General features: G+C 35.6%; 1 protein-coding gene across 3 annotated transcripts; it reads right to left on the bottom strand.

Annotated features, from left to right (window-relative positions):
• Positions 1-702: 702 nt before the first annotated feature.
• LOC110446457 (centrosomal protein kizuna-like) lies at positions 703-24,721 on the bottom strand. 3 transcript variants are annotated; one of them, XM_021491615.1, is made up of 16 exons: positions 24,641-24,721; positions 22,370-22,432; positions 19,409-19,571; positions 18,859-19,233; positions 18,384-18,666; positions 17,308-17,542; positions 17,009-17,155; positions 16,297-16,461; positions 15,641-15,791; positions 15,251-15,365; positions 13,121-13,150; positions 9,904-10,017; positions 6,196-6,334; positions 4,957-5,091; positions 1,670-1,725; positions 703-1,133 (listed from the first exon to the last, which is right to left on the bottom strand). In XM_021491615.1, exons 1-16 carry the CDS (start codon positions 24,703-24,705, stop codon positions 1,030-1,032), a joined length of 2,340 nt encoding a protein of 779 aa, XP_021347290.1. In that variant the 5' UTR covers positions 24,706-24,721; the 3' UTR covers positions 703-1,029. The 3 variants fall into 3 exon arrangements, with proteins under 3 accessions (XP_021347290.1, XP_021347292.1, XP_021347291.1); XM_021491617.1 differs by lacking the exon at positions 4,957-5,091; XM_021491616.1 differs by lacking the exon at positions 13,121-13,150.
• Between the last annotated feature and the right edge of the window lie 523 nt (positions 24,722-25,244).

The raw sequence follows: 25,244 nt of genomic DNA, 5'->3' as shown, positions 1-25,244 counted from the left end.
CTTGTTACAGCAGAACATTTTTTGTCAGATTTCTGAAAGCCTGTCTGGTCACCAATCAAAATTCAAATCCACAGTTTTGATAAGTTTTAGCACTTACACCATGTATAACACTTATCCCTACTGATCCTTTTAGTGTCGCGGTTCTGAGGAAGTTACCTGGAGGTTGTCTCATTTTTAGTGATTGATTATTGTAATTCAAATACTTTAGGATGATGGAGAAATAGAGTACATTCTAACATTTAGCACATGAAACTGTTAAAGATTCAAAGAAAATAGGGATGCTATATATTTATTTGCTTACAGCTGGGCCCCCAGTTTAATTCCCCTTTCCCTCCAATCTGTCAAGCCTGGCTATGTCCCAATAACACAATTTGGATTTACAAAACTATACCCATGATGAGCAAGTATACATACAGTAATACCCAGGTATTAACACATATAACTAGAAATGGAAAAGAGACTTCACTGAAACTTGGGATTTAGATACATTATACAATTCCAAACTTACCAACTGATTCAGTTGAACATGATTATAATGCATTATACTTTCTCAAAATAAAGATGAACAGCTCATTGTCAGCTAGTACAGATGGTCACTTTGTTTCAAGGGTCCAGGCATGTACCTCGTACTATTCACTCCTCCAGGTGTAACAGACTGTATTGGTATGTAGTAAGAACATGACACGTTTATCAAATAATTACCCGGGTATTTATTTTGTTAACATATTGAATATACATCAGTTTAAAATATCACAGAAACAGTACACATTTAAACACATGGCAGATCTACAATAACAATTATACACTCAGTATTGAAATAACTTACTGTAACATGTTTGAAATATTAAAATGCAATGACAGACCAATGTATATTAAAATCTGTAGATATGTTAATCCTCTACTGCTGATAAAACAGGGAAGTGTAAACATGTCCCTTACACAATGACAAATATACATCTCTACAATTATTTATATCTCAATTATCTATCAGATTTATACTATCGTCTATCTAGTTTCTAGTAAACAAGATCATCCATAGAATTCAAAGAAGTCGTCTTGTTCCTCCTCTGTTTTTCTGCCCATTGGCATCTCTGGTTCTGTGTCGGTGTCCAGGTCAGAACTAAACTGAATGCCTACAGAACAAAAACCACAGCATTGGTATCGTATAGCCTCAATGTCAGAAATAGACAACACAATATTTTGTATACTTTATACAATAAATATTTCCTAATTTGATTAGTCTTAATGCATATGGCTATCAACAAAATAATGTCATATAAGGTCACACAATGGGTAAATAGGTAATTGTGCCAAGAGAAAGTTTGAAGTAAAGAATTAATCAAGGGGAATTAATAAAGGAAATATCACAAGTACATGTATTTCATGGGAAGCAGATGAAAGCTGTTCTCTTTTATTTCAATTATTTTTACCAAAACCTTAGGGATTTAATTTTGAAATAACAATATTCATGTTGAAGGCTAAAAATATTAAATTTGAAAAAAATAACATATATCAAGGTGAAGGCTGAATAACTTACCCAACAGTCTTATGTGATATCAGAATGCCAGTCCTATTAAAGTCTATGTAAGTAATGTCTGATGACTAGTTCAAAGACCTGATAATCACTGGAGTTTAGTGAGGTACACAATAATGAGAAATGGATACATACCAACTTTCCTGTGAGATTTGGATGACCCAGCCGTAGAACCCAAAGCTGACTTGACACTACAAAAAGTATGATAGCGCAAGTTCATGAATAAATGTATGAAATGATTGTTTTTATTTTTAAATACTCATTGTTACGAAATTGCAACAAACAGAATATTATAAACATTATGACACCAAATTGTGAACAACTGAACCATCCTGTATCTGAGCTGTGATCAACAGTTTATTGGTAAATACCTGTATTTAAGTAAATATCACTTGTAATTTATCTCATGGATAATTTCAAAAGGAAGCTAGTCTCATGAAAAGGAACTCTGTAATAGATTCTAAAATGTACCTCTGTAACATTTTAAGTCCAAAAATACAAATACTGTACAAAGATATCCTGAACAAATATGACTACAATCTAATCTAAATCAGATCTTGGATTATAGATAGATATTTATATACATATAACAGAATCATACGAAAAAAGGACACTTCACAGGAAGCAGATAGGTAAAGACGGATACATTTTATTATATTTTGTTGACTTTCGTTACTGCCATGGAACATCAATAGTTTGCAGGTTCCATCCATCTAGCTGTAACACTGCTCAAGTTTTTAAAAACTTAACTACATTCTTGTATCTGCGATAGAATATACAGTTGAGCTTCGGGATCCGTTAACCCAGCCACCTACTGTTCAATCACTTTTTTCGGTTTTCTTTATATTTTATACAAACTTGTACCTATATAATACGACTGATCTACTAGAAGTCACCTTTAGCTGGGAACAAAGGTGTACAGATATACAACCTTACTTCACAAATGTTCAAGCACATGAAGAATACATGTAAGTGTGACGGCTCACATCACAGGAGTTTTAAATACTGATAAATAATAATAATAGTAAACTGTAATATAACAACAAACCCTATTATAAGCTTATAAAAACTATTTTATGAGCATTTTTAAATAGGGATTATTTTTCAAGTTACTATTTTTATTAATTATTGACAGAATATCAAACTCTGTGCACACATTCACTTTGATTCAAATTTGTTTCAAGTTGATAACTCTACAGCAAAGCTTTGGGTTAAAGGTCATTAAAAGTTATGTTGAAACATCTATTTCTCTCAAAGTAATGAATGTTATAACACCACATTTAATATCAGTATGAAAAGCTTCTTAGGTTTTCAAACTAAAGTGAAAAGGTCCACTTTGTTATTGAAAAGCTGTTTATCACTACAATTTACAATGTTTTGTTTTTTTTACAAAATTTCACATTAAAATTGAGTCATTGAAGGTCAAAGGTTATCCGTCTAAGATTTTCAAAAAAAACTTGGACATACCCTGTTTTAGAAACTGTTTTATAATATAATTATGTGTATTTGAAAATATTGAAAATAATATCACAAGAGGAAAAGGCAAACCACAGCACCATACACTCGACTGTACATGACATGTATTATAGAAAAAGGACTACACAGTACATGTACTAAAACGGTATGATACACAGGATGGTATGGTCGGCCCGGTTCTGAAGATGAATGATTTCATGAATGAAGACAAAGTCTAATAACTGTATAAGTGGTGCTGATTTACCTGTTACCTTCAAAGATAGAACAGCCTAACAGAAAATATATACATGTCAATATTATAATCTTTGGTGTCGAAGCATATGTACAATAACCTCATACATGCTTTATGTTAACACAACAGATTTATCTGAAATTGGAACACATCTACAATAAACCATGCATATTACAGAAAGATAAGCAAGAAAAACGTTCAAAGAGAGCCCTGCCTTAGTCAGATATTCCTCGCAATCACTGATATTAATTTACACACACCTGGTCATTCCTCATTCACACACACGCACCTTGTTATTCCTCATTCACACACACCTTGTTATTCCTCATTCCCACACAACTTGTTATTCCTCATTTACACACACCTGGTCATTCCTCATTCACACACACCTGGTCATTCCTCGTTCCCACACACCTTATTATTCCTCATTTACACACACCTTGTCATTCCTCATTCCCACACCTTGTTATTCCTCATTCACACACACCTTGTTATTCCTCATTCCCACACAACTTGTTATTCCTCATTTACACACACCTTGTCATTCCTCATTCCCACACAACTTGTTATTCCTCATTCACACACCTAGTTATTCCTCATTCACACACCTTGTTATTCCTCATTTACACACCTAGTTATTCCTCATTCACACACTATGTTATTCCTCATTCACACACCTTGTTATTCCTCATTCACACACCTAGGTATTCATCATTCATACAGAGTTATTCCTCATTCACACACACATTGTGATTCCTCATTCACACACCTAGTTATTCCTCATTTACACACACCTGGTCATTCCTCGTTCCCACACACCTTGTTATTCCTCATTCACACACCTAGTTATTCCTCATTCACACACACCTTGTTATTTCTCATTCACACACACATTATTATTCCTCATTTACACACATCTGGTCATTCCTCGTTCCCACACTCCTTGTTATTCCTCATTCATACACACCTTGTTATTCCACATTCACACACACCTTGTTATTTCTCATTCACACACACATTATTATTCCTCATTCACACACACCTTGTTATTCCTCATTCACACACACATTGTTATTCCTCATTCACACACACATTATTATTCCTCATTCACACACATCTTGTTATTCCTCATTCACACACACCTTCTTATTCCTCATTCCCACACATTGTTATTCCTCATTCATGCACACACCTTGTTATTCCTCATTCACACACACATTATTATTCCTCATTTACAAACACCTTGTAATTCCTCATTTACACACACCTTGTTATGCCTCATTCACACACACATTATTATTCCTCATTCACACACACCTCGTTATTCCTCATTCACACACACCTTGTTATTCCTCATTCCCACACCTTGTTATTCCTCATTCCCACACATTGGTATTCCTCATTCATGCACACACCTTGTTATTCCTCATTCATACACACCTTGTTATTCCTCATTCACACACACCTTGTTATTTCTCATTCACACACACATTATTATTCCTCATTTACACACACCTTGTTATTCCTCATTTACACACACCTTGCTATTCCTCTTCCACACACCTTGTTATTCCTCATTCACACACACCTTGTGATTTCTCATTCACACATATTTTTATTCTTAAATCCCACACACACTATGTTATCCCTCATTTGTAGATACATTCCGTCTTTCCAATATCTTTAAAAAAAAAAAAACTTTATATTTTATTACCTCTGTTTCTGCACTGCAGTTGGAACATAAACCGGACTTGGCTGAGTTGGTGTACTGAGTTCAGAAAGAGGCTCCGCCTGATTGTCAGGTTTGGAGTCAGTGGGGTTAGCAAAACTTTTAGGAGGTGGTATAGTGCTGGAAAGTAAGACACACTGTGCAGTTTACATAACAGAAGAATGGTGGCTTTTCTTCTCCTAACATGCTGATGTACACAATTGTCAATCCAAATATCATGAACAGTTGACATTTTCTTTTGTGATATTTTCATTTTAAAAAGTCAAGGCGGTGGAAACAGGAAAGGTTGAATGAACAAAAATGTTAATATGGTATGTTGGCTTTAAAAAAAAATGAAAAAGAAAAAAAAAATGAAGTTTTTCAGTTTGACAATAGTTGAGACCTCAGCATGTTGTTACAATCGCCACTACATACTAGGTTAGTATTCTCTCCAACATCTGACTACAGATGTTATACAGGTTATATAGTCCTAGAAACAAAGACCTAATTATATTAATCAAAAGAAGTTGCATCCATAACCATTGATATGAAGATTGGAAAACATGTATCAGTTATACTATAGCTACCATCTTAAATATCATTTAGACAAGGAAAAAGAACAATAACAGTCCAGGACAATGAGATAATTATTTATACAAAATACCATTCTACAAACAGATGTTTGAAAATATCATGATCAATTAGTCACATGAACTTGCATGTTATCATTACACTACAGTATTACTTAAATAAAATAGGTTTTTTTCAAAAGAGCAAACAAGTATCTAAAGCAAATCTGCCTGAATGATTTTGAAAGTCAAATGAAGGTACATGTATTCAATTCAAAAAATTATAAAAAAAAAACAAAAAAAAATGTGATGTCCTGAATTTTACCCAAAACAGCACTATATCTTTGTGTCTTGATATATGTGAGACAATCTGATTACATTATCAGTCAATACTGTACTTAATGCATTATTCATACAAATGTCTATTTATTGACTATATCTATATTGATGAATCATATGAAATTTTGATGTACCAAACACTAACTAACCTCCCCATAGCCAAAAAGTGTCTTTCCTTGTAAATGCCTGAATAGCTATAGAGAAAAGATGAAACAGTGAGGAGTCACTGATGTTAGTATGGAAATGGTTTTATGTCACACCATGAAAAGAAGAACAGTTGATGAGAAGTTAGAACTAGGTACAGCTACTACAGTTAGCACACGTGACTGGAGCCTACCTGGGAGGGTCTCGAGGAGACAGGGCTGATGCAAACTGTTTTTCCACATCATCATCTGTATCCTCATCATCGACATGGGCTTGTTGTCTGTTCTGTGATGACATGGTTCCCGACAACATGTTACGGTAGGCTGCTGTCTCTGTGTATAGGTATACAATACATTAATACTAGAGTGTTTACATGCAATATCTTCCTCATGGAACAGCTTCTGGGGAGTAACTCAATAGATATTCAACAGAACTTTATAAGTTTTACCTCATTTAAGTACCAGTATGCTTGCCATGTTGTCCCAGAAAAACTGCCAAATAAAAGTGAATCTCAAAAAAAAGTTGCTTTTGGTTTGGTTTATTTGTTTGTGTTCTACGTCCTATTAACAGCTATGGTCATTTAAGGACGTGCCAGGTTTTGGTGGTAGAGGAACGCCAGACTTTCCAGAGAACAAGAATTCCACGGAAGTGGATGTGTCGCCTGCGCAGGAAGCTGGGAGATTGTGCTTAGCAATGCATGAAGTTCCAGTTTGATCGGCCCAAGGAAACTCAAGTTATCGCCCGAAAACAGATTTTCTATTTATAGAAACAGTGACCTTGACCTTTGACCTTCTGAACTAAAAAGCAATCCCAAGCAAGCACTTTTGGTAAGGAAGCACTGCATGAAGTTTGAGTTTGATCGGCCCAAGGAAACTCAAGTTATCTCACAAAAACCTCTGTTCGGACGATGCAGACATAGCAATACATATGTGTCACCAGCTTTTTCGCAGACGACACAAAAAACCACCAACCTACCGATTTGCATTTGGAAAACATCTTCTGCCTGTATAAAGGCAATGGAACAGAAGAATGGTGTTTGAACAAGTTTCTGTTGTAGTAAATAGGAAAAATATATTTCAAATTCAAACCAAGTTAGAGTTCTTTACTTTTACATAGAAGAAAATAGCAAGTAGAATGGAATGAAGTGGGGATTGTTATCTAGTTGAATATTCACAGAATCATCACCAAAAGCCATGAGATAAGTAACGAATATACCTATCAAAAGTAATCACATTTCATATACCATAGATATATAATATACTTTGATCTTACCTTACAGTACCATGAGATAAGTAACGAATATACCATAGATATATAACATACCTTGATCTTACCTTACAGTACCATGAGATAAGTTACAAATATACCTATCACAAGTAATCACATTTCATATACCATAGATACATAATATACCTTGATCTTACCTTACAGTACCATGAGATAAGTAACGAATATACCTATCACAAGTAATCACATTTCATATACCACAGATATATAACATACCTTGATCTTACCTAACAGTACCATGAGATAAGTAACAAATATACCATAGATATATAATATACCTTGATCTTATAACCTTACAGTACCATGAGATAAGTAGCAAATATACCATAGATATATAACATACCTTGATCTTACCTTACAGTACCATGAGATAAGTAAAGAATATACCATAGATATATAACATACCTTGTTCTTACCTTACAGTACCATGAGATAAGTAACAAATACACCATAGATATATAACATACCTTGTTCTTACCTTACAGTACCATGAGATAATTAACAAATATACCTATGTCAAGTAATCACATTTCATATACCATAGATATATAATATACTTTGATCTTACCTTACAGTACCATGAGATAAGTTACAAATATACCTATCACAAGTAATCACATTTCGTATACCATAGATATATAATATACCTTGATCTTACCTTACAGTACCATGAGATAAGTAACGAATACACCATAGATATATAACATACCTTGATCTTACCTTTCAGTACCATGAGATAAGTAACAAATATACCTATCACAAGTAATCACATTTCATATACCATAGATATATAATATACCTTGATCTTACCTTACATTCACCAAGAATTCATAACAAGCAGGAGCTTATGCGAAGTGTCACCAATATACATAAGTTTTGTTACGAGTTTTCTATAACACAATTATTTATATATCTATATTTATTTCTGTTGTTACTGTCTCTCCATGTCCATGAAACTTCATTTTTCAAAATAGAGGAAATGTGAGCATCACAAATTTGAATTATAGAATATATGCTGTGTAAATTGTGAAATATACATATTAAAGGTACTGATGTGATATCTTTTACAGTGACATTAAGACAGTATAAATACTATATACAAACAACTTATATCAAATCAAAATCTTTCTTTGTAATGTGAATTATGTATTATATAAAATTATGTACAATGAAAAAGAGTCAGATATATGGCAGTAGTAATCAATCACAACAACAGGTGATTATATAACAGAAGTAAGTTCATGCCAGCTTATGTAGGACATCGGGTTATACACTTCATTTTTTTTTTTTAATCTCAAACTAAAAACATGAATCTAGCTTATAAGAATTATGATTTTTTTAAACCAAACAAATCAATGTAACAAAACAATAAAGAAGTCTGAATTCCCTCTCTTTGTCCCTCTCTTTGTTCCTGTCTTTGTTCCTTATTGAACACTGTCTCATCTGATCAGGTTTATCCATTCTGGACAAGGGTTCACATAACAAGTCTTCATTTTTTTAAATTTAAAAATCAATAAGCTGTGCATAAGATGTATGTTCAAGTAAAATGCTTTTAAATTGACTGATAATCAAAGACATTAATATCTTAAAAAAGTATGTAAACTATAAGCAACTCTCATATATAAATTGCATGTACATAACGTTATGTAGCCATGAATTCCAAATGTGTGCAGGTTATTCTACATAGTCTGAAAATATGTCCATTATGAAATCATCTTGGTGATTTGATAGGAAGAAAACAAGAGCTTCACTGGTAACAAGTGGTACATGATGTGAGTGTTACTAAAAGGCACTTTGTGATCAGGTAGTGAAAACTAACAGGACATGATGAGGTACTGACAAGAGACGTTAGATGTACAGAAATGTGTAAATGATGACATGACGGCTATACATCAGTATAGGTAAAATAGAGCCTCGTCACTCCGCTCATGTTCACAGACAGATATGGCTGGATAGTAAAACAGCTGGCCTGGGAATCATGAAAAAGACTCAAGTCTAAATTTCCATTGTTTTAAAAAAGAATATTTCTCTTTAGTATAGCAGTGTACATGTAAAAATGTCAATGGCCAGACAACCAGATTGGCAGTGGCAGGATTTACAAGACTCTACTCTACAGCTGGGTATTTTCAATTAATTCACCATGAAATCAGTTGTCGCACTATCCATCCAGTGTTTTGAAAGAGAAATTTTCATTCTTCTATTCATAAATGACCCAGTTATGAAGTCACTATCCTGCCATTTAGACCTGAGCATGAAGGTGGCTGTATTAACGAGGTTCTGCTATCTCTTGTTTATATAGTCAGGGTCAGCCCAGATACAGGCTGTATCTTCAGAGTGATACAGTGTACCTGTATCCAAATACAGTGACAGGTATGGGGGATGGTCAGGTAACATTACCAACAGGGTAAATTAGGGGACCACATATCTACAGGAGATTATCAACTACTGTAGCACATATCAGTATATATTATATAACACAAAAACAAAACCAGGATACAATCAGTGTTAATATACTTCTCTTGTCAAGCAATTCTCTCAGTAAATAATGCATTAATTATTAGGGTACATTTGGGGTGTCTCTGTTTCTCAATCCACTCATAGCCATAAGACATACCATTGAGGGGCACCTTAGGGGCATCTGTGGGGACGCTCGGGGTCAACATGGTGGTGGTCTCATCATCGCTACCGAATTGTTTATCCACTAAACTGCCGAACTTGAGTGGTGGGACTGTGTGTTCAGATAGTAAAATGAAAGTGAATAACACAAAACAGAACTGAAAATAAAATTGACAAAAATACACATGAAGTATATGTAGTGTTAGAAGGATTGTGCGACCTGTCGATACTGAATCTGTAAAATTGTACCTGTGTAATGTGATGACCTGTCTATTTCGAACAAGAAATTTCACCTCTAAAGTGTTCAGTATGGACAGATCACACATTTGAATTAAGAGAGAATAAGAAATATGACATCAAACTGAAAATGAAATCTTGAAATTAATGTTTATATGTCTTAGAGAGTACAGTTTCAGATGGTATACATTTTTAAAATGTGACATCAGACATATTGGAGAAGTCATGCAGTAGGTATACAATAAGTTAAACAGTAGTGAAAACAGCCTATGTATGAAACTATCAGAAACACTTTGGGATGTTTTTGCCAAAACGTAGCCTAGGATATTAAATATATGTATTTATATATCTAAAATTGTTTTAAAACTGGAACAGCATTTATCATGTTTTTGATTTCATTGCTTTAAGTAAAAGTGTTATCACATAATTGAGCATAACAAATCAGATATTTGGCAAAAACATGGTGATTTCTGTCACAAAACTAGAGCACTGATCTAAGACAGGTAAAATGTAATTCTCACCTGCATGACATCGCAAACATTAAAACAAACATCATATTCAAGCTTATTTTCATTTCAAATATGATCTCAGTATCCCCAGGACCCAATAATGACATATTTTGTATATTAAGTTTTGTAAATAATATAACTATACTATTTGAGTGTCTATGTTAACATAGCCAGGGTATTTTGTACAAGAAATAGTATGTACTAGCTATAATGTATGTAGTTCTACTTTCCCTAGTCTAGCAATAAGTACATAAATAAAAATACCATTCAGTAAAAACATTTCCCAAGCTTATAACTAGCTGATAGCACAGAGAAAAAAACAGCACACCCTAAACTTCTATTACATTTTGTACTTTGAACAACTGATCCTAACGTATGTTAGCATTTTTTATTAGAGATAATTATTAAATGTATAAGGTGGCCTAGTCATCCGAAAGGTGGTAACACAGGCACCAAATTATTTCTCCAATATAAATCTGCATCATATGCAGATATTTTTTTCAGATATGACTCCCATCTCTGAAATTAGTGAGTATTAGTCTATCACCGTATGTACAGTAGGTCTCTAATTAGTCTATCACCGTATGTACAGTAGGTCTCCAATCAGAATTTATATATCACCTTATGTACAGTAGGTCTCCAATCAGAATTTATATATCACCGTATGTACAGTAGGTCTCTAATTCGTCTATCACCGTATGTACAGTAGGTCTGTAATTAGTCTATTACCGTATGTACAGTAGGTCTCTAATTCGTCTATCACCGTATGTACAGTAGGTCTCTAATTAGTCTATCACCATATGTACAGTAGGTCTCTAATTAGTCTATCACCATATGTACAGTAGGTCTCTAATTAGTCTATCACCGTATGCATAGTAGGTCTTTATTTAGTCTATCACCGTATGTACAGTAGTTCTCCAATCAGAATTTATATATCACCTTATGTACAGTAGGTCTCCAATCAGAATTTATATATCACCGTATGTACAGTAGGTCTCCAATCAGAATTTATATAAGACTTTTTCAATGCTAATTAGCTTATAACTGATAACATACAGCAGGACAAACGAGACTTTCAACAATAAGAGGTGAACATAACATGTCAATGTAAGAGTTTCCGACAACAACGTGTACCAATGTGAGAGTTTCTGACAATAACGTGTACCAATGTAAGAGTTTCTGACAATAACGTGTACCAATGTGATAGTTTCCGACAATAACGTGTACCAATGTGAGAGGTTCTGACAATAACGTGTACCAATGTGAGAGTTATGACAATAACGTGTACCAATGTGAGGGTTTCCAACCATAACGTGTACCAATGTGATAGTTTCCGACAATAACGTGTACCAATGTGAGAGTTTCCAACCATAAAGTCTACCAATGTGATAGTTTCCGACAATAACGTGTACCAATGTGAGAGTTTCCGACAATAACGTGTACCAATGTGAGAGTTACGACAATAACGTGTACCAATGTGATAGTTTCCGACAATAACATGTACCAATGTGATAGTTTCCGACAATAACGTGTACCAATGTGAGAGTTACGACAATAACGTGTACCAATGTGAGAGTTTCTGACAATAACGTGTACCAATGTGAGAGTTTCCGACAATAACGTGTACCAATGTGAGAGTTTCCGACCATAACGTGTACCAATGTGAGAGTTTCTGACAATAACGTGTACCAATGTGAGAGTTTCCGACAATAACATGTACCAATGTGAGAGTTGGGAACACACTAAGATGGGTGTCATTAACACACAAAACATGTGATATTATTCTGAAACAGAATTTCTTGTTAGTAAATTAACAGTCAACATGAAATCAACAAAGTTGAAACAAATTAATGGCTTGCTTCAGTTGCTATCTCCTTAGCATACAGGACACATTTTCTCACTTCTGATTATTTTCCCAATATTTCTAGGACTGTACTATCACCTATTTCATGCATTAAACAATAATACAAGGACTTTTTTGCAAGTAGTAATACATGAATACTAAATATATACCGTAATTTCTGCTATCATTGGAATTTACAAGGCTATCAGCATACAGTAAAATAAAATGGTAATAGATGGATATACATATACAGTTGTACTACAGTATATAAAAAATATCTAAACACTATTTTCAGTTATCAATTGGCTAACATGCCTTGGGTGAACAAACAGAATGCTCAATGGACGGCAAATGATTGAAAACAAATGTTGGTGACCAGTGAAATGAGTTTCTGAGGATGTTTCATTGCCATGTTATATAGCTTCGGTGATCACAATGCTGATTGTGTTAAATAAGTTAAGTTGGTGGAAGCTTGGCATGTTGTCAAGCACCATATTAATCTCACAGTATTGTTCCTGTGTCTGCTTATCAGCTGATGAGACTGAATATGTATGTACAAAGGGCGGATGGACAGCTAACCAAGCGTGCTAGACATACAAACCAGACACATTGGTCTGGTCATTTACCTTGTACTTTGCCCTCTGGACCAATAATAACTGAAACACAATTCACAACAATTGGATACACATGTACAACAAAGACAGCATCTCTGTTTCAAAGCTAAAGGATCACTGGGTAGAACTTCTTTGATAATCAGTGACTTTTGTCGCTGAGAAAGTCCTGTTTTTCTAAAATTTGAGTAACAACCATTTTATAAACCATACACCAATAAAAGGAAGGTTCTCATCCCCATTGTGGGTTTGAATTAGTAAATAGGCTTAAAATAGTAAAGTAAAAGTTCTTGCTCACTGCCTGTGGGCTGATCGAGATACCTACAAACCAACCAGTATCCCCAGAATGTTGTCCTAACCTTTCACACTCTGCCCAGACTGTCATGACTTTTCTCACTACAGCTGCGCATACAGTACTGCAATCATTACTCCACAACCCGTCTCACCTCCACCTAGACTATCATGATTATTACCCCATAATACTTCTCACCTCCTCCCTAACTTTTGTAATTTGTACCCAACACTTCTCCCCTCCACCCTGACTACTGTAATTTTTACTCCACAACCCGTCTCAACTCCTCCCAGACAACTGTATTTTTGATCCCACAACCCGTCTCACCCTTCCCAGACAACTGTATTTTTTATCCCACAACCCGTCTCCCCCCCTCCCAGACTACTGTATTTTTTATCCCACAACCCGTCTCCCCCCCTCCCAGACTACTGTATTTTTGATCCCACACCCCGTCTCACCCCCTCCCAGACTACTGCATTTTTGATCCCACAACCCTTCTCACCTCCTCCCAGACAACTGTAATTTTTATCCCACAACCCGTCTCACCCCCTCCCAGAAAACTGTATTTTTTATCCCGCAACCCGTCTCACCCCCTCCCAGACTACTGTATTTTTGATCCCACACCCCGTCTCACCCCCTCCCAGACTACTGTATTTTTGATCCCACAACCCGTCTCACACCCTCCCAGCCTACTGTATTTTTGATCCCACACCCCGTCTCACCCCCTCCCAGACAACTGTAATCTTTACTCCACAACCCGTCTCAACTCCTCCCAGACAACTGTATTTTTTACCCCGCAACCCGTCTCACCCCCTCCCAGAAAACTGTATTTTTTATCCCGCACCCCGTCTCACCCCCTCCCAGACAACTGTATTTTTGATCCCACAACCCGTCTCACCCTTCCCAGGCAACTGTAATTTTTACTCCACAACCCGTCTCACCTCCAGCTAGACTATCATGATTATTACCCCATAATACTTCTCACCTCCTCCTAACTTTTGTAATTTGTACCCAACACTTCTCCCCTCCACCCTGACTACTGTAATTTTTACTCCACAACCCGTCTCAACTCCTCCCAGACACCTGTATTTTTTATCCCGCAACCCGTCTCACCCCCTCCCAGACTACTGTATTTTTGATCCCACAACCCGTCTCACACCCTCCCAGCCTACTGTATTTTTGATCCCACACCCCGTCTCACCCTTCCCAGACAACTGTATTTTTTATCCCACAACCAATCTCACCCCCTCCCAGAAAACTGTATTTTTTATCCCGCAACCCGTCCCACCCCCTCCCAGACCACTGTATTCTTTATCCCGCAACCCGTCTCACCCCCTCCCAGACAACTGTATTTTTTATCCCGCAACCCGTCTCCCCCCCTCCCAGACTACTGTATTTTTGATCCCACAACCCGTCTCACCCCCTACCAGACAACTGTATTTTTGATCCCACAACCCGTCTCACCCTTCCCAGACAACTGTAATTTTTACTCCACAACCCGTCTCACCTCCAGCTAGACTATCATGATTATTACCCCATAATACTTCTCACCTCCTCCCTAACTTTTGTAATTTGTACCCAACACTTCTCCCCTCCTCCCTGACTACTGTAATTTTTACTCCACAACCCGTCTCACCTCCAGCTAGACTATCATGATTATTACCCCATAATACTTCTCACCTCCGCCCTAACTTTTGTAATTTGTACCCAACACTTCTCCCCTCCTCCCTGACTCCTGTAATTTTTACTCCACAACCCGTCTCACCCCCTCCCAGACAACTGTATTTTTTACCCCGCAACCCGTCTCACCCCCTCCCAGACTACTGCATTTTTGATCCCACAACCCTTCTCACCTCCTCCCAGACTACTCCTCATGCTGTCCATGGTATCTCTGGGAGTCATCCCCTCACTCTCCGCCTGTCTATACTCATCAAACTTTTCAAGGAGGCGGATTACAAGGTTGTATGCCTGGAGAAAATACATGAAAGAAAAAAAAAGTATGTTACATTTTTGGCTAACAAAGTATGCTTATCTGATCTTGCCTATTTAAAACATTAGTGAAATACCACAAAAAAATGTACAAAGTCTGTTTTTATATTTAAAGAATTATTCCTTAAGATTCAAACTAAGCCATTATTGTACTGAACTATGATCAATATAAACATGTAATCTTTTGTTTTCTTAATATTTGAAGTTGTGAAAATTATTTGATATTGTACTGGTTAAAATATCAGTCTGATTACCCTGTCCTGGTACGGAGAGTAGTCGGCCACCAAACTAGGAACAAACACGGCGGCCACTTCCTTAGTTACCATGACTTTGTTTCGCACTAACTGGGACAGGTGATCAAACAAACAGTCCCACAGGGGCTGAGCAGCTTCTGGCAGGGCCATTCTACATGTGGAACAAACTCAACTCACAGAAACACATTCTACTAAACCAGCAATCTTTTGTCAAAGTATTCACAGAGCAAGACACTAATGGAATGTGTAGCAGTTTGACCTTCAACCTGTATGAGTGTTTAACCTAAACCAGACGATGAGTCCTTAGAATTGAAGATGACAACCTGTTTTTTGTTTGTATTAAAGTATGTGTTCATATAACTGTAATTCCTGTCTGATGAACATTATCAGATCTAACATAATATAAGGTGTCTTTTATTATTCAAATAAGTTACAGTACAATTATTTAAGTTAAAGTTTAAAGTGAAGCCTTGATGTTTCATATATTTTAAACTAACAGATGCAATCACAAAGAGAAATCCTCTTTATTGGAACTGATAAGTAACTCATATTGATAACAATTCAAAATTAAAGATTAAAAAATACCCACTAAATAATATAAAATCCACTGTATGATCCGAGTCACTTGACATATGTCTCCGTCTACAATATCTTACCTGATTCTCATCTCTGTGATGCTGTCTACATTGCCAGCAAGAACAGAGTCTGGTAGGAGGCCCTTGGGAGACAAATTCCTCACCACCAGGGGGAGCTGTTCCAACAGCACCATGCTGATCTTCTCAGCATCCTGATCATGCATCGGGATGCCCTTGTTGCCTTTACTACAAGGTTAAAACAAGTTGTGTACACAGTTCATATAATACGCCTCATTACTGTATAGATGATAATAGTCACCGGAATTTAAGTTCGCCATATTTCGCGGTCACCAAAGATAGTGTGAAATATACAGTGAAAATGAATTCCCTGAATTATAATCTCTGTGAACATATATATTTACAGACAGAAAAAGAAAACATCTATTTACACATGTACTGCCGAATAATGAGGATAAAACAACAATTCAATATCGCACTTTACTTTATTTTCACAAAACACCTGTAAAATATATCCCATCACCAAAATACAAAAGTACCATCATGAGCGGATAATTATATCTAGCCATATTGTACAAAATCTAACCCCTGCAAACTAGCTCTGATTGGGACAACTGTGAAATATTGGCTTTGCGAAATTAAACAACTATTCAGTACTGACACACTAAAAAACTACTAATCAATATGATAAATGAAGCAAACCCATTAAAACAATATATATACATCATGTGTATGTTTTATGTTATATTTTATCAAAAAGGAAATGATGGCTTACTGCATGATATCACGTCGGTCGGAGGCGGAAGGACGATGAGAACGGTAGTATCCCTCCAGAGATAAAGCTTCTGGGAAGTCAGCCTGGACATGAGTGATCAGACGCACCAGTCCATCTAGATGTAGCTCCGGAGATGGGGTAGCAGGACTGCAAATTAGCAACCATTTATAAAGCATATGCTATAAAAGTTTTGATTATACATGTATTTCCGTAAATACGATGTATGTATAAACAAAGTGAAATGTAGGGATAAATGAAGTGACTGGCTGACACGAGACATCTGGAGGAGTAACACTAACCTAGAGCTGCTATCACCTCCTGTCACAGCGGTTTGTATTGGACGATCCCGAGGCGTGGCGTCCGGAGAGCTGGGAGGAGATACCTGGTCATGGGTCACTATCTTTTGAGGCTGATCTGGTCCTGTCTGACTCGTACTTAACGGTAAATCATCATCTCCAAAATCACTGACTTCATCTCCACCCACTTCATCAACCGGGTTAGGCTCCATTGGTCCAGACAGGGATTGGGATATATCTGTGTAACAGAGAAGACAACTGTAACCATTGTCTTTCAAGGAAGCCATCTCAAATGCAGTTTTAATGTAGAGTACCTTCAGATCTAAATGTTTTACTAGATGACAAACAACTGGTCGGAGCATTGCTGATGATGTCAGTTTTTTTCAAAACTACACAAAGTACTGGTACAGGGATAATCCTGGAGGGGGCTATTGACCCCTCAAAATTGAAATTGACCCCTCAATTTTTCAAGTTTCTTTTAATTTTACATAGAAAGGCCCCTCTTAATTCTGATATTGACTAAAAATGACTGAAAATGGCCCACTGCTCTCAAATTCCAGGATTTTTCCAGCTGGTAAATGGTTTCTTTCACTTCCCATAAATAAAGAAGTGGTTGAACGTTATGGATAACTTGCCAGAATATATTAACAGTACAAGTTGTAGTCTTTTCATGAAACATCACTCAAAAGCTTTTGTGTACTCATTGACCTTTTCTGGAGATTCTGACATTAGTTTGTGTACTTGTTGACCTTACCTGGAGACTCTGGCACTGGTTTGTGCACTTGTTGACCTTACCTGGAGGTTCTGATACTAGTTTGTGTATTATTGACCTTACCTGGAGATTCTGACACTAGTTTGTGTATCATTGACCTTACCTGGAGGTTCTGACACTAGTTTGTGTACTCGCTGACCTTACCTGGAGATTCTGACACTAGTTTGTGTACTTGTTGACCTTACCTGGAGGTTCTGACACTAGTTTGTGTACTTGTTGACCTTACCTGGAGATTCTGATACTAGTTTGTGTATTATTGACCTTACCTGGAGGTTCTGACACTAGTTTGTGTACTCGCTGACCTTACCTGGAGACTCTGGCACTGGTTTGTGCACTTGTTGACCAATTCGTACACTCTGTATTGGCTGGGGATGCTGCACCATTTCCTCCACAATATCATCACTGAAGCTAACATCAGTAACCTGATCAGGCACACTGTGTTGGTAGGCAGTTGTCTCCCTTTCAGCAGGGACATGCGAGACCTGTTGTTGAACAGCCCTGGGTTGACTCTGTTGTTGGACTGTCTCCTGATCAGTGGGATTTCGCATTACTTGTGATATGTTGGCATAAATGGAGGATGTTTTTGGCTTCTATATTAGAAACAAGCACAAAAAAAGAATTAGGGAAACATTTTCAAATTACAATATTTTACAAGTGACAATCCTCCATTTCTTTGAATAATTTTCAATTCATTACAATTCAAGCATAAATGGCAGTGATCAGATTAAAGAATAAGAACAAACATCTGTGAATTTAATCTTCTGAATCCATGAATGACCTACTTGTGTATATTGATCATCTCCTCTAAATGGTGTGGATGTCAGTACATGACCATATGAATCTCTCTCCTCTGGACTCTCATCCCTTTGGCTTGGGTTGTAAGTGCTTCTGGTTGGGGTTGATGTTTCTTTGTAGCCACGAGGTGGCTCCATGGGAGGTGGACCTGCCTCTCCAACTGATTGAGACTGGGGAGTGTGGCCTGGTGTAGGCTGATGATGAGGATAGCTGGGCTGTCCCTGTGGGTAGGGTTGAGGAGGTCCTTGAGAGCTCAAGGGATGGGCCCCCTGGGCGGGAGATTGCTGGGTCTGCTGTCTGTGATGTAGCACCTGTTCCATCCATAGTGGATAGGTTTTCTCTATGTACTCTTCATACTGTCTCTGGAAACAAAACAAAGCTCACATTAAGAATAATTATCGTTAAACATACTTTGTGATATTTATGCATCTTCCTTAAAAGGGAAAAAGCATATCTTTAGCTTGACTGATATATCCTATATCCATTTTTTTACACAAAGCAAAAGTGGATCTTTTACACATTGAAAGATTTATGTACCTTGAGTAGCCGGAGTTTCTCTGTCCTGGCAGTTGATGCCGCAAGGAAAGTGTCAATCCTCTCAAACTCCTGAACAATACGATCATTTCGTTCCTGAGCTCTCTTCTGGTCATCACAAATTTTTTTCCAGTAGGTCTTCAATTTTGCTGCTCTCAACTTTGCCCTGACAATTCAAATTAATGAGATCAGACTATGATTTATATCAAATGTTTGCTTTCAATAAACAGCATTAAGCATTAAGCAGAACCATTTCAAAATAATTAAGTTTAAAAAACACTATGCGCAGAAGAAAAATAATTCAAGAAGATAGTTAAAGAACTGTATGAGTATCTGCTTAACATGTTTATATTATATATATGCAGGTACAGATGTTTCTTTGAACGTTCTCACAATGTTAGAAAATACAAAAAGGGGTGTGTTTCATTGAAAACAAATATACAAAAGTCTTAATCAACACCTATATCTAGAATTATGAGTATCCATTTTATTCTTTTAACAGCTCCTTATATCTTTTCAACATCTTCTGTATTAGCTACCAAATTTTCATGAAAAATATTTTAAAATTATATCATTTATTATTTTAAGATAGATTTAACCATTTAAGTTCAACAATACATGCACAGTAAAAAAAATACACAGCAGTGTAATCTAAAATACTATAAAATAATCATAAATTCAGAAGAGAAATCTACATCTATGTCCAGATCACAAAATTATAACTTACTGTAATTAAAATGAAAATTAAATTGGAGTGATTTTGAATACAATGTGTGTAAACATAGTGACAGCTAGAACTAGATTGTCTTAAAACAATAAAACAGTTTATTTGGTCTTCAGTTTAAATTCTTGCACTTCGATAACATCAATAAATGCACTTTTATTATCAAATTGAAACAAAAATTTAACACATAGTAAGAAAAACATGTGTTTTGCTCATGTATGCTATGGTAAAACCTAATATTCATAAGAACTATGTAAGCATCCTCTTCTCTTTTTGTGGGAATCAAGTCCATAACTCAAGAAAGTGACCTTCAATAATTTTATCCTAAAGAATTTCTTCCATCTATGAATCCTTATGCATCATTTATTGAAAATCGCACCGTAAATATATTGTCTGTTCGCTTCAAGTCCCCTGAAGTGTAATGTGAATAAAAAGACCATTTGAATTTTTATTTTTGTAAGTTTGTTAGTTACAGTGTGGAGTGTGTAGAACTCCTGATGGAAAACAGATCAATATTTAGTTGATATTTATCCTTCTTAAAAATAATAAGATCCCCCAAAAAATAATTATGGATTTTAATTAAATACATTAAAATGCCTAAACATTAACTTATATTTCATTAATATAATGGAAAAGTAGTGAAAGTAATATTTGGGTGTAAACAAGATGAACACTACTACTATTTGAAAGATTGTGTAAATTGTTGGCAGAAAACAAGATGACAAAAATACCAGACAAGGTGATAGTAGACAACATAGTTGTGTAATTTTTGGAGATAAAATAAGTTTGGTGGTGAGTCTGTAGTGTGTTTGACTTACACAGCTACCACAGCCCTGGAGCAGCACAGCAATCAACAATGAACAGTTAGCAGTTTGTTTAAAGTATACACTGTAGGAACGTCACAGTAAATAGTTGAATTTTGAAAATAAACATAATAAATTAATATCCTTCTCCAATTCAATTCTTGATCGTCACAGTAAAGAGTTGAATTTTGAAAATAAACATAATAAATTAATATCCTTCTCCAATTCAATTCTTGATATGTCTTAAACAGTGTTTGGACATGCAATCTTTACAGTCTGATTTTTTTAATTATGATTAAAGTTATATCACAATTCTAATGGCCTAGTTTTTACTGGAGAAAACACTATTAAATTAAAGGAAACTTCGCCTACATTTATTGTTAACATGTACTTCCCATTGTAAACCATTGTTGACATCCCCTTCTGTTGTTAACCCCTTTGACCCCCTCCCATTGTAAAACATTGTTGACACCCCGCCCCAAATCCATTTTGTTAACCCTTGTTGACATAACCTCTCCCTTTGTAAACCCTTGTTGACATCCCCTCCCGTTTTAAACCACTTTTTGCATGCCCTCCAAGTGTTAACCTATACTGCAGTACTCTGTAATTATCTTACAATTTTTTCTAAATTTCTCGCGTTTAAAATAAAATTATTTATCATAAAATGCAAAATTTAAAAGGAAGCAATCATTTTCAATGGCACTGAAACATTTCTTGATACTTGAAAATGTAATCACCTATAACTTTGTGAAATATGTGTACAATGAATAACAGAATATGCCTATCTTCAATGTTGAGATGAATCTTAGATCAATCAAATCTCATATTCTGTATTTAAAAGAACTGTTATCTGTAACCTTCTGTGAGATGGTCAAATTGGTAAATACTTGCACTATGCATATAAATCCAAAGGAGAGATAACATTCGAGAAACTATCAATATGAAAAATGTACGTATATATGTTTACCTTTAATATTATCCAACTTTGTATTGTACCCCCTAAAAGTTGGTGTGGTATCTAACCATGTATTCTAAATTGAAGAGAAACTTATTAATATTTAATAATGTAAATTTTGAACCATGAAACACCGAGCAAACAAATTTTAAGACCCACCATACTGTTATCACAATAGTTCCCATTTATGACCTCAACCAAATATATCATTTAACATTAAGAGAAGAATACATATTGTTTACAAAACTTTCAATTTCTGGTTATTTGTTCTTTTGACAAACTTGACAGCCTTTCAGCTATGCAACCTACAGGCCTAACCTGATTGTGTACTTATCACAGTTCATCATCAGTTTCTTTGATGTTTTCTACATATTTTATCCCTGTGACTTTAAATATAGGCCCATAACAACATTTATTTATGTAGAGTTGAACCAATAAAGACATATAGAATGCAATTTATTTATCATGGGTACAATACTTACAGTCGATTATCTGTCTTTGCGAGAACTTTCAGCTGTTGTTCTAAATTCGCCCTCTTGCTTTCACTAAATAGGAAAAAGAAAGAATTGAAATTCCATTTTCAATTATACATTCACAAGAACATATAAGTGGATATGGACAGATATTTAACACAAAAAGAGATAGCCTCCCTGATGATTATCTGTAAATTAAATATGCATGCAAATATGCCCATTCGCAATATCTGAAAACTGATAAATATTTAGTTTTTCATTTATTTATCCTAAACAAAGTTATAATTTCTGAAATCACAGTTTAAAGAAAATTATATAAGTTTCTGAATTTTGATTATGGTTTACAAAAGAAGATCCTTTTAATTGACTTTATTATTGCAAAGCTGTATCATTTTTTGACATCATGTAATATAATAATTTGATCTAGCCTTGCTGTTCCGGCAGCTATAGCTGGCATATGCATTACAACAATGATGTAACAAATTACTAACAATTAAATAAATAAAAGTGTACAATATGTATGTAGACCTATTTTTTACTTTTTTTCTATTATTAAAAGGGTCATGTACTTGTCATGTGACATTACATCAGTATATAAATACAAGTGATTTTTAGGTTGAACTTGGGGTCTTATAAAGGCCCCTATCCCCTAGATAATTTATTCTTCTGTTGCATTTTCCTTTTCTCAAAATCAAGATTTCTGTGTGTGATATTTCCCCAAAGTCACAAGGCACATGCCCCTATGAAAAGAAGATAGAAAAATCACTGTGAGTGCTATAAGCAGGTCGGGGAAAACCACCAACTTGCGTATAATATACCCTAATTGGGTTATGGATTTGTTACTTAAAATAGCCAAAATCACTTTAAGCTTAACTATTTCAAATTGTTTGTCCAAGTCACATTTATCATACAAATGCAAAAATAAACATTATTTGTGTGTGGGAAAATACCAAAAATAGTTGTACTAATATTAATACCCGGCCTCCTCTGCCATTGCTGGCAATATGTAAAAAGAATCTCTCGTCGTCAGAAAGCTACGGTATCGCGGCTACAAAAATAGATGCAAAACTTCCGATAGAGTTACATCAAGTTTCTAAGTAGCCAACGCTTTCAGTAAACATCTTTTAGCAAAAAATATTTACCATGTCGTAAATTAATGCGATTTTTGATTAATATATTGCAAAAGTTACTGTTTAAGCGATTTGGGTTATTTTTAGGAACAAATCCATACTCCAAACACAGGTGCCCAGGTTCTGGAATATATGTGATATATTATATCACCCCTCTAGATATCGCACCCCCTTATACTAATAAATCATATGATTTATTATTATAAAGGGTGCGATACCTAAAATAATATATCACATATATTCCAGAACCCGAGCACCTGTGTGTGACTCCAACTGGCATATAATTGGTGAGTTTGTCCCCAACCTGATAAGTAGCCTGCAGGCCATTGTAAAGAATGTGATTGCAAACTGACTGCCCGGCAAAACCTAATCTAACCGCATACAAATCCTTGGTGAGATCCATACTGGAATACAGCTGCACGATATGGGACCCTTACCAGCAAAACATCCACTCGCTGGAAAAGGTACAACGCAGCACTGCCCGCTTTATGATATCAAACTATAGAAGGGACAGCAGTGTAACAGAAATGATGGACACTCTAAAACTAACACCACTAAAGGATCGCAGGCGAGACCATCAGCTTGCCCTTTTTTATTAGATCGTTAAAGGGGCTAGTGGCCATACCTGTAGATCACATATTGACTTAATTCATCAAACACCCGTACCAGATAAAAAAAATAGTGAAAATTACCGACATTTCCAGTGTAATACGGACATATTTAAAAATTCGTTTTTTCCCCGAACAACAACAGAGTGGAATAACCTACCAGAAGACCTCGTCAAAACGCAAGAACTTAAAAGCTTCAAGACATCACTACAAACTGGGACAATATAAACTAAAAGCGCACTTCTCCAACCCTGGAATTTATACTCAAATTTGAGGTCTTCCAGTAATCTACAGAAACAGAAAATTAAAGACTTAACATTGCTACTAAACAACGTGTAGCTCAAGATTGCTTTAGTTTATGTATAGACAATTTCTAGTTTAGGGCTCAGAAACCCGATGTTACTAAGCATGTTCAAGCACGCAAACTGCATAACAAGATACTGATTCGGGTGTCCGTAGTGTTGCATTTTCTATTTAAACAGGTTAAGTTAGCACAGCAAGCTATAATGATTTGGACTATTTTATACTGTGAAGCTACTTACTGGTTGTGAATGACATCTTGGTTTTCTTTTTGTCGTTGGTAGTATTGAACATTTGAGGACGCCATATTCAAACAAATACTATTCGAAACTACTCAATTATTAATAATATCCGAGGTATTCCGGGATGCTCTGAGGTTTCGCGCCTTCATGTCAAAAGAGCTTGCAGAGTCATTAGCACATTGAATTCCCATTGAGCTTTTCAGACTTGATGAAATTATATAATACAGCTGTTGATAACCTTTGTTGTGCACACTTAAGCAGCAGAAAAAGCTTTTTTACTTCTCAAGATAATAAAAAATGACATATTAAACCTCATTACTTAGTTAATTGATCGTTTTCCACAGCCTAACATGCGTGTAATGAAACAATCAGGTGCTGAACTTGCTATGAAAGAACTAAATAAAAAAATCAAGTTAGACAATTAATTGATCCAAACGTATCCTTAATAAATATCGTTTATAATTGATACTTTCTTCTCGTCAAGATAAAAACATACCAACTGTAACACAATCTCATGTACTATCGATAAGCTTTATACATTACCAAGCAATATTACTCAGTATTCCGTGAATTTAAAGTCCCATTCCAAGAAACAAATATAAGG

Source organism: Mizuhopecten yessoensis, unplaced genomic scaffold, assembly GCF_002113885.1.
Source record: "Mizuhopecten yessoensis strain PY_sf001 unplaced genomic scaffold, ASM211388v2 scaffold2699, whole genome shotgun sequence".
NCBI lineage: Eukaryota > Metazoa > Mollusca > Bivalvia > Pectinida > Pectinidae > Mizuhopecten > Mizuhopecten yessoensis.
Note: the sequence above shows the minus strand (reverse complement) of the source record. Positions and strands in the feature narration are given on the sequence as shown.

Coding starts and splice junctions, on each gene's coding strand:
- LOC110446457 (XM_021491615.1), bottom strand. CDS start 24,705: ATGGCGTCCTCAAATGTTCAATACTACCAACGACAAAAAGAAAACCAA. Junction 17,156..17,307: donor GGAGGTGATAGCAGCTCTAG/GTTAGTGTTACT, acceptor GCTAATTTGCAG/TCCTGCTACCCCATCTCCGG. Junction 1,134..1,669: donor CAAATCTCACAGGAAAGTTG/GTATGTATCCAT, acceptor TTTGTTCTGTAG/GCATTCAGTTTAGTTCTGAC.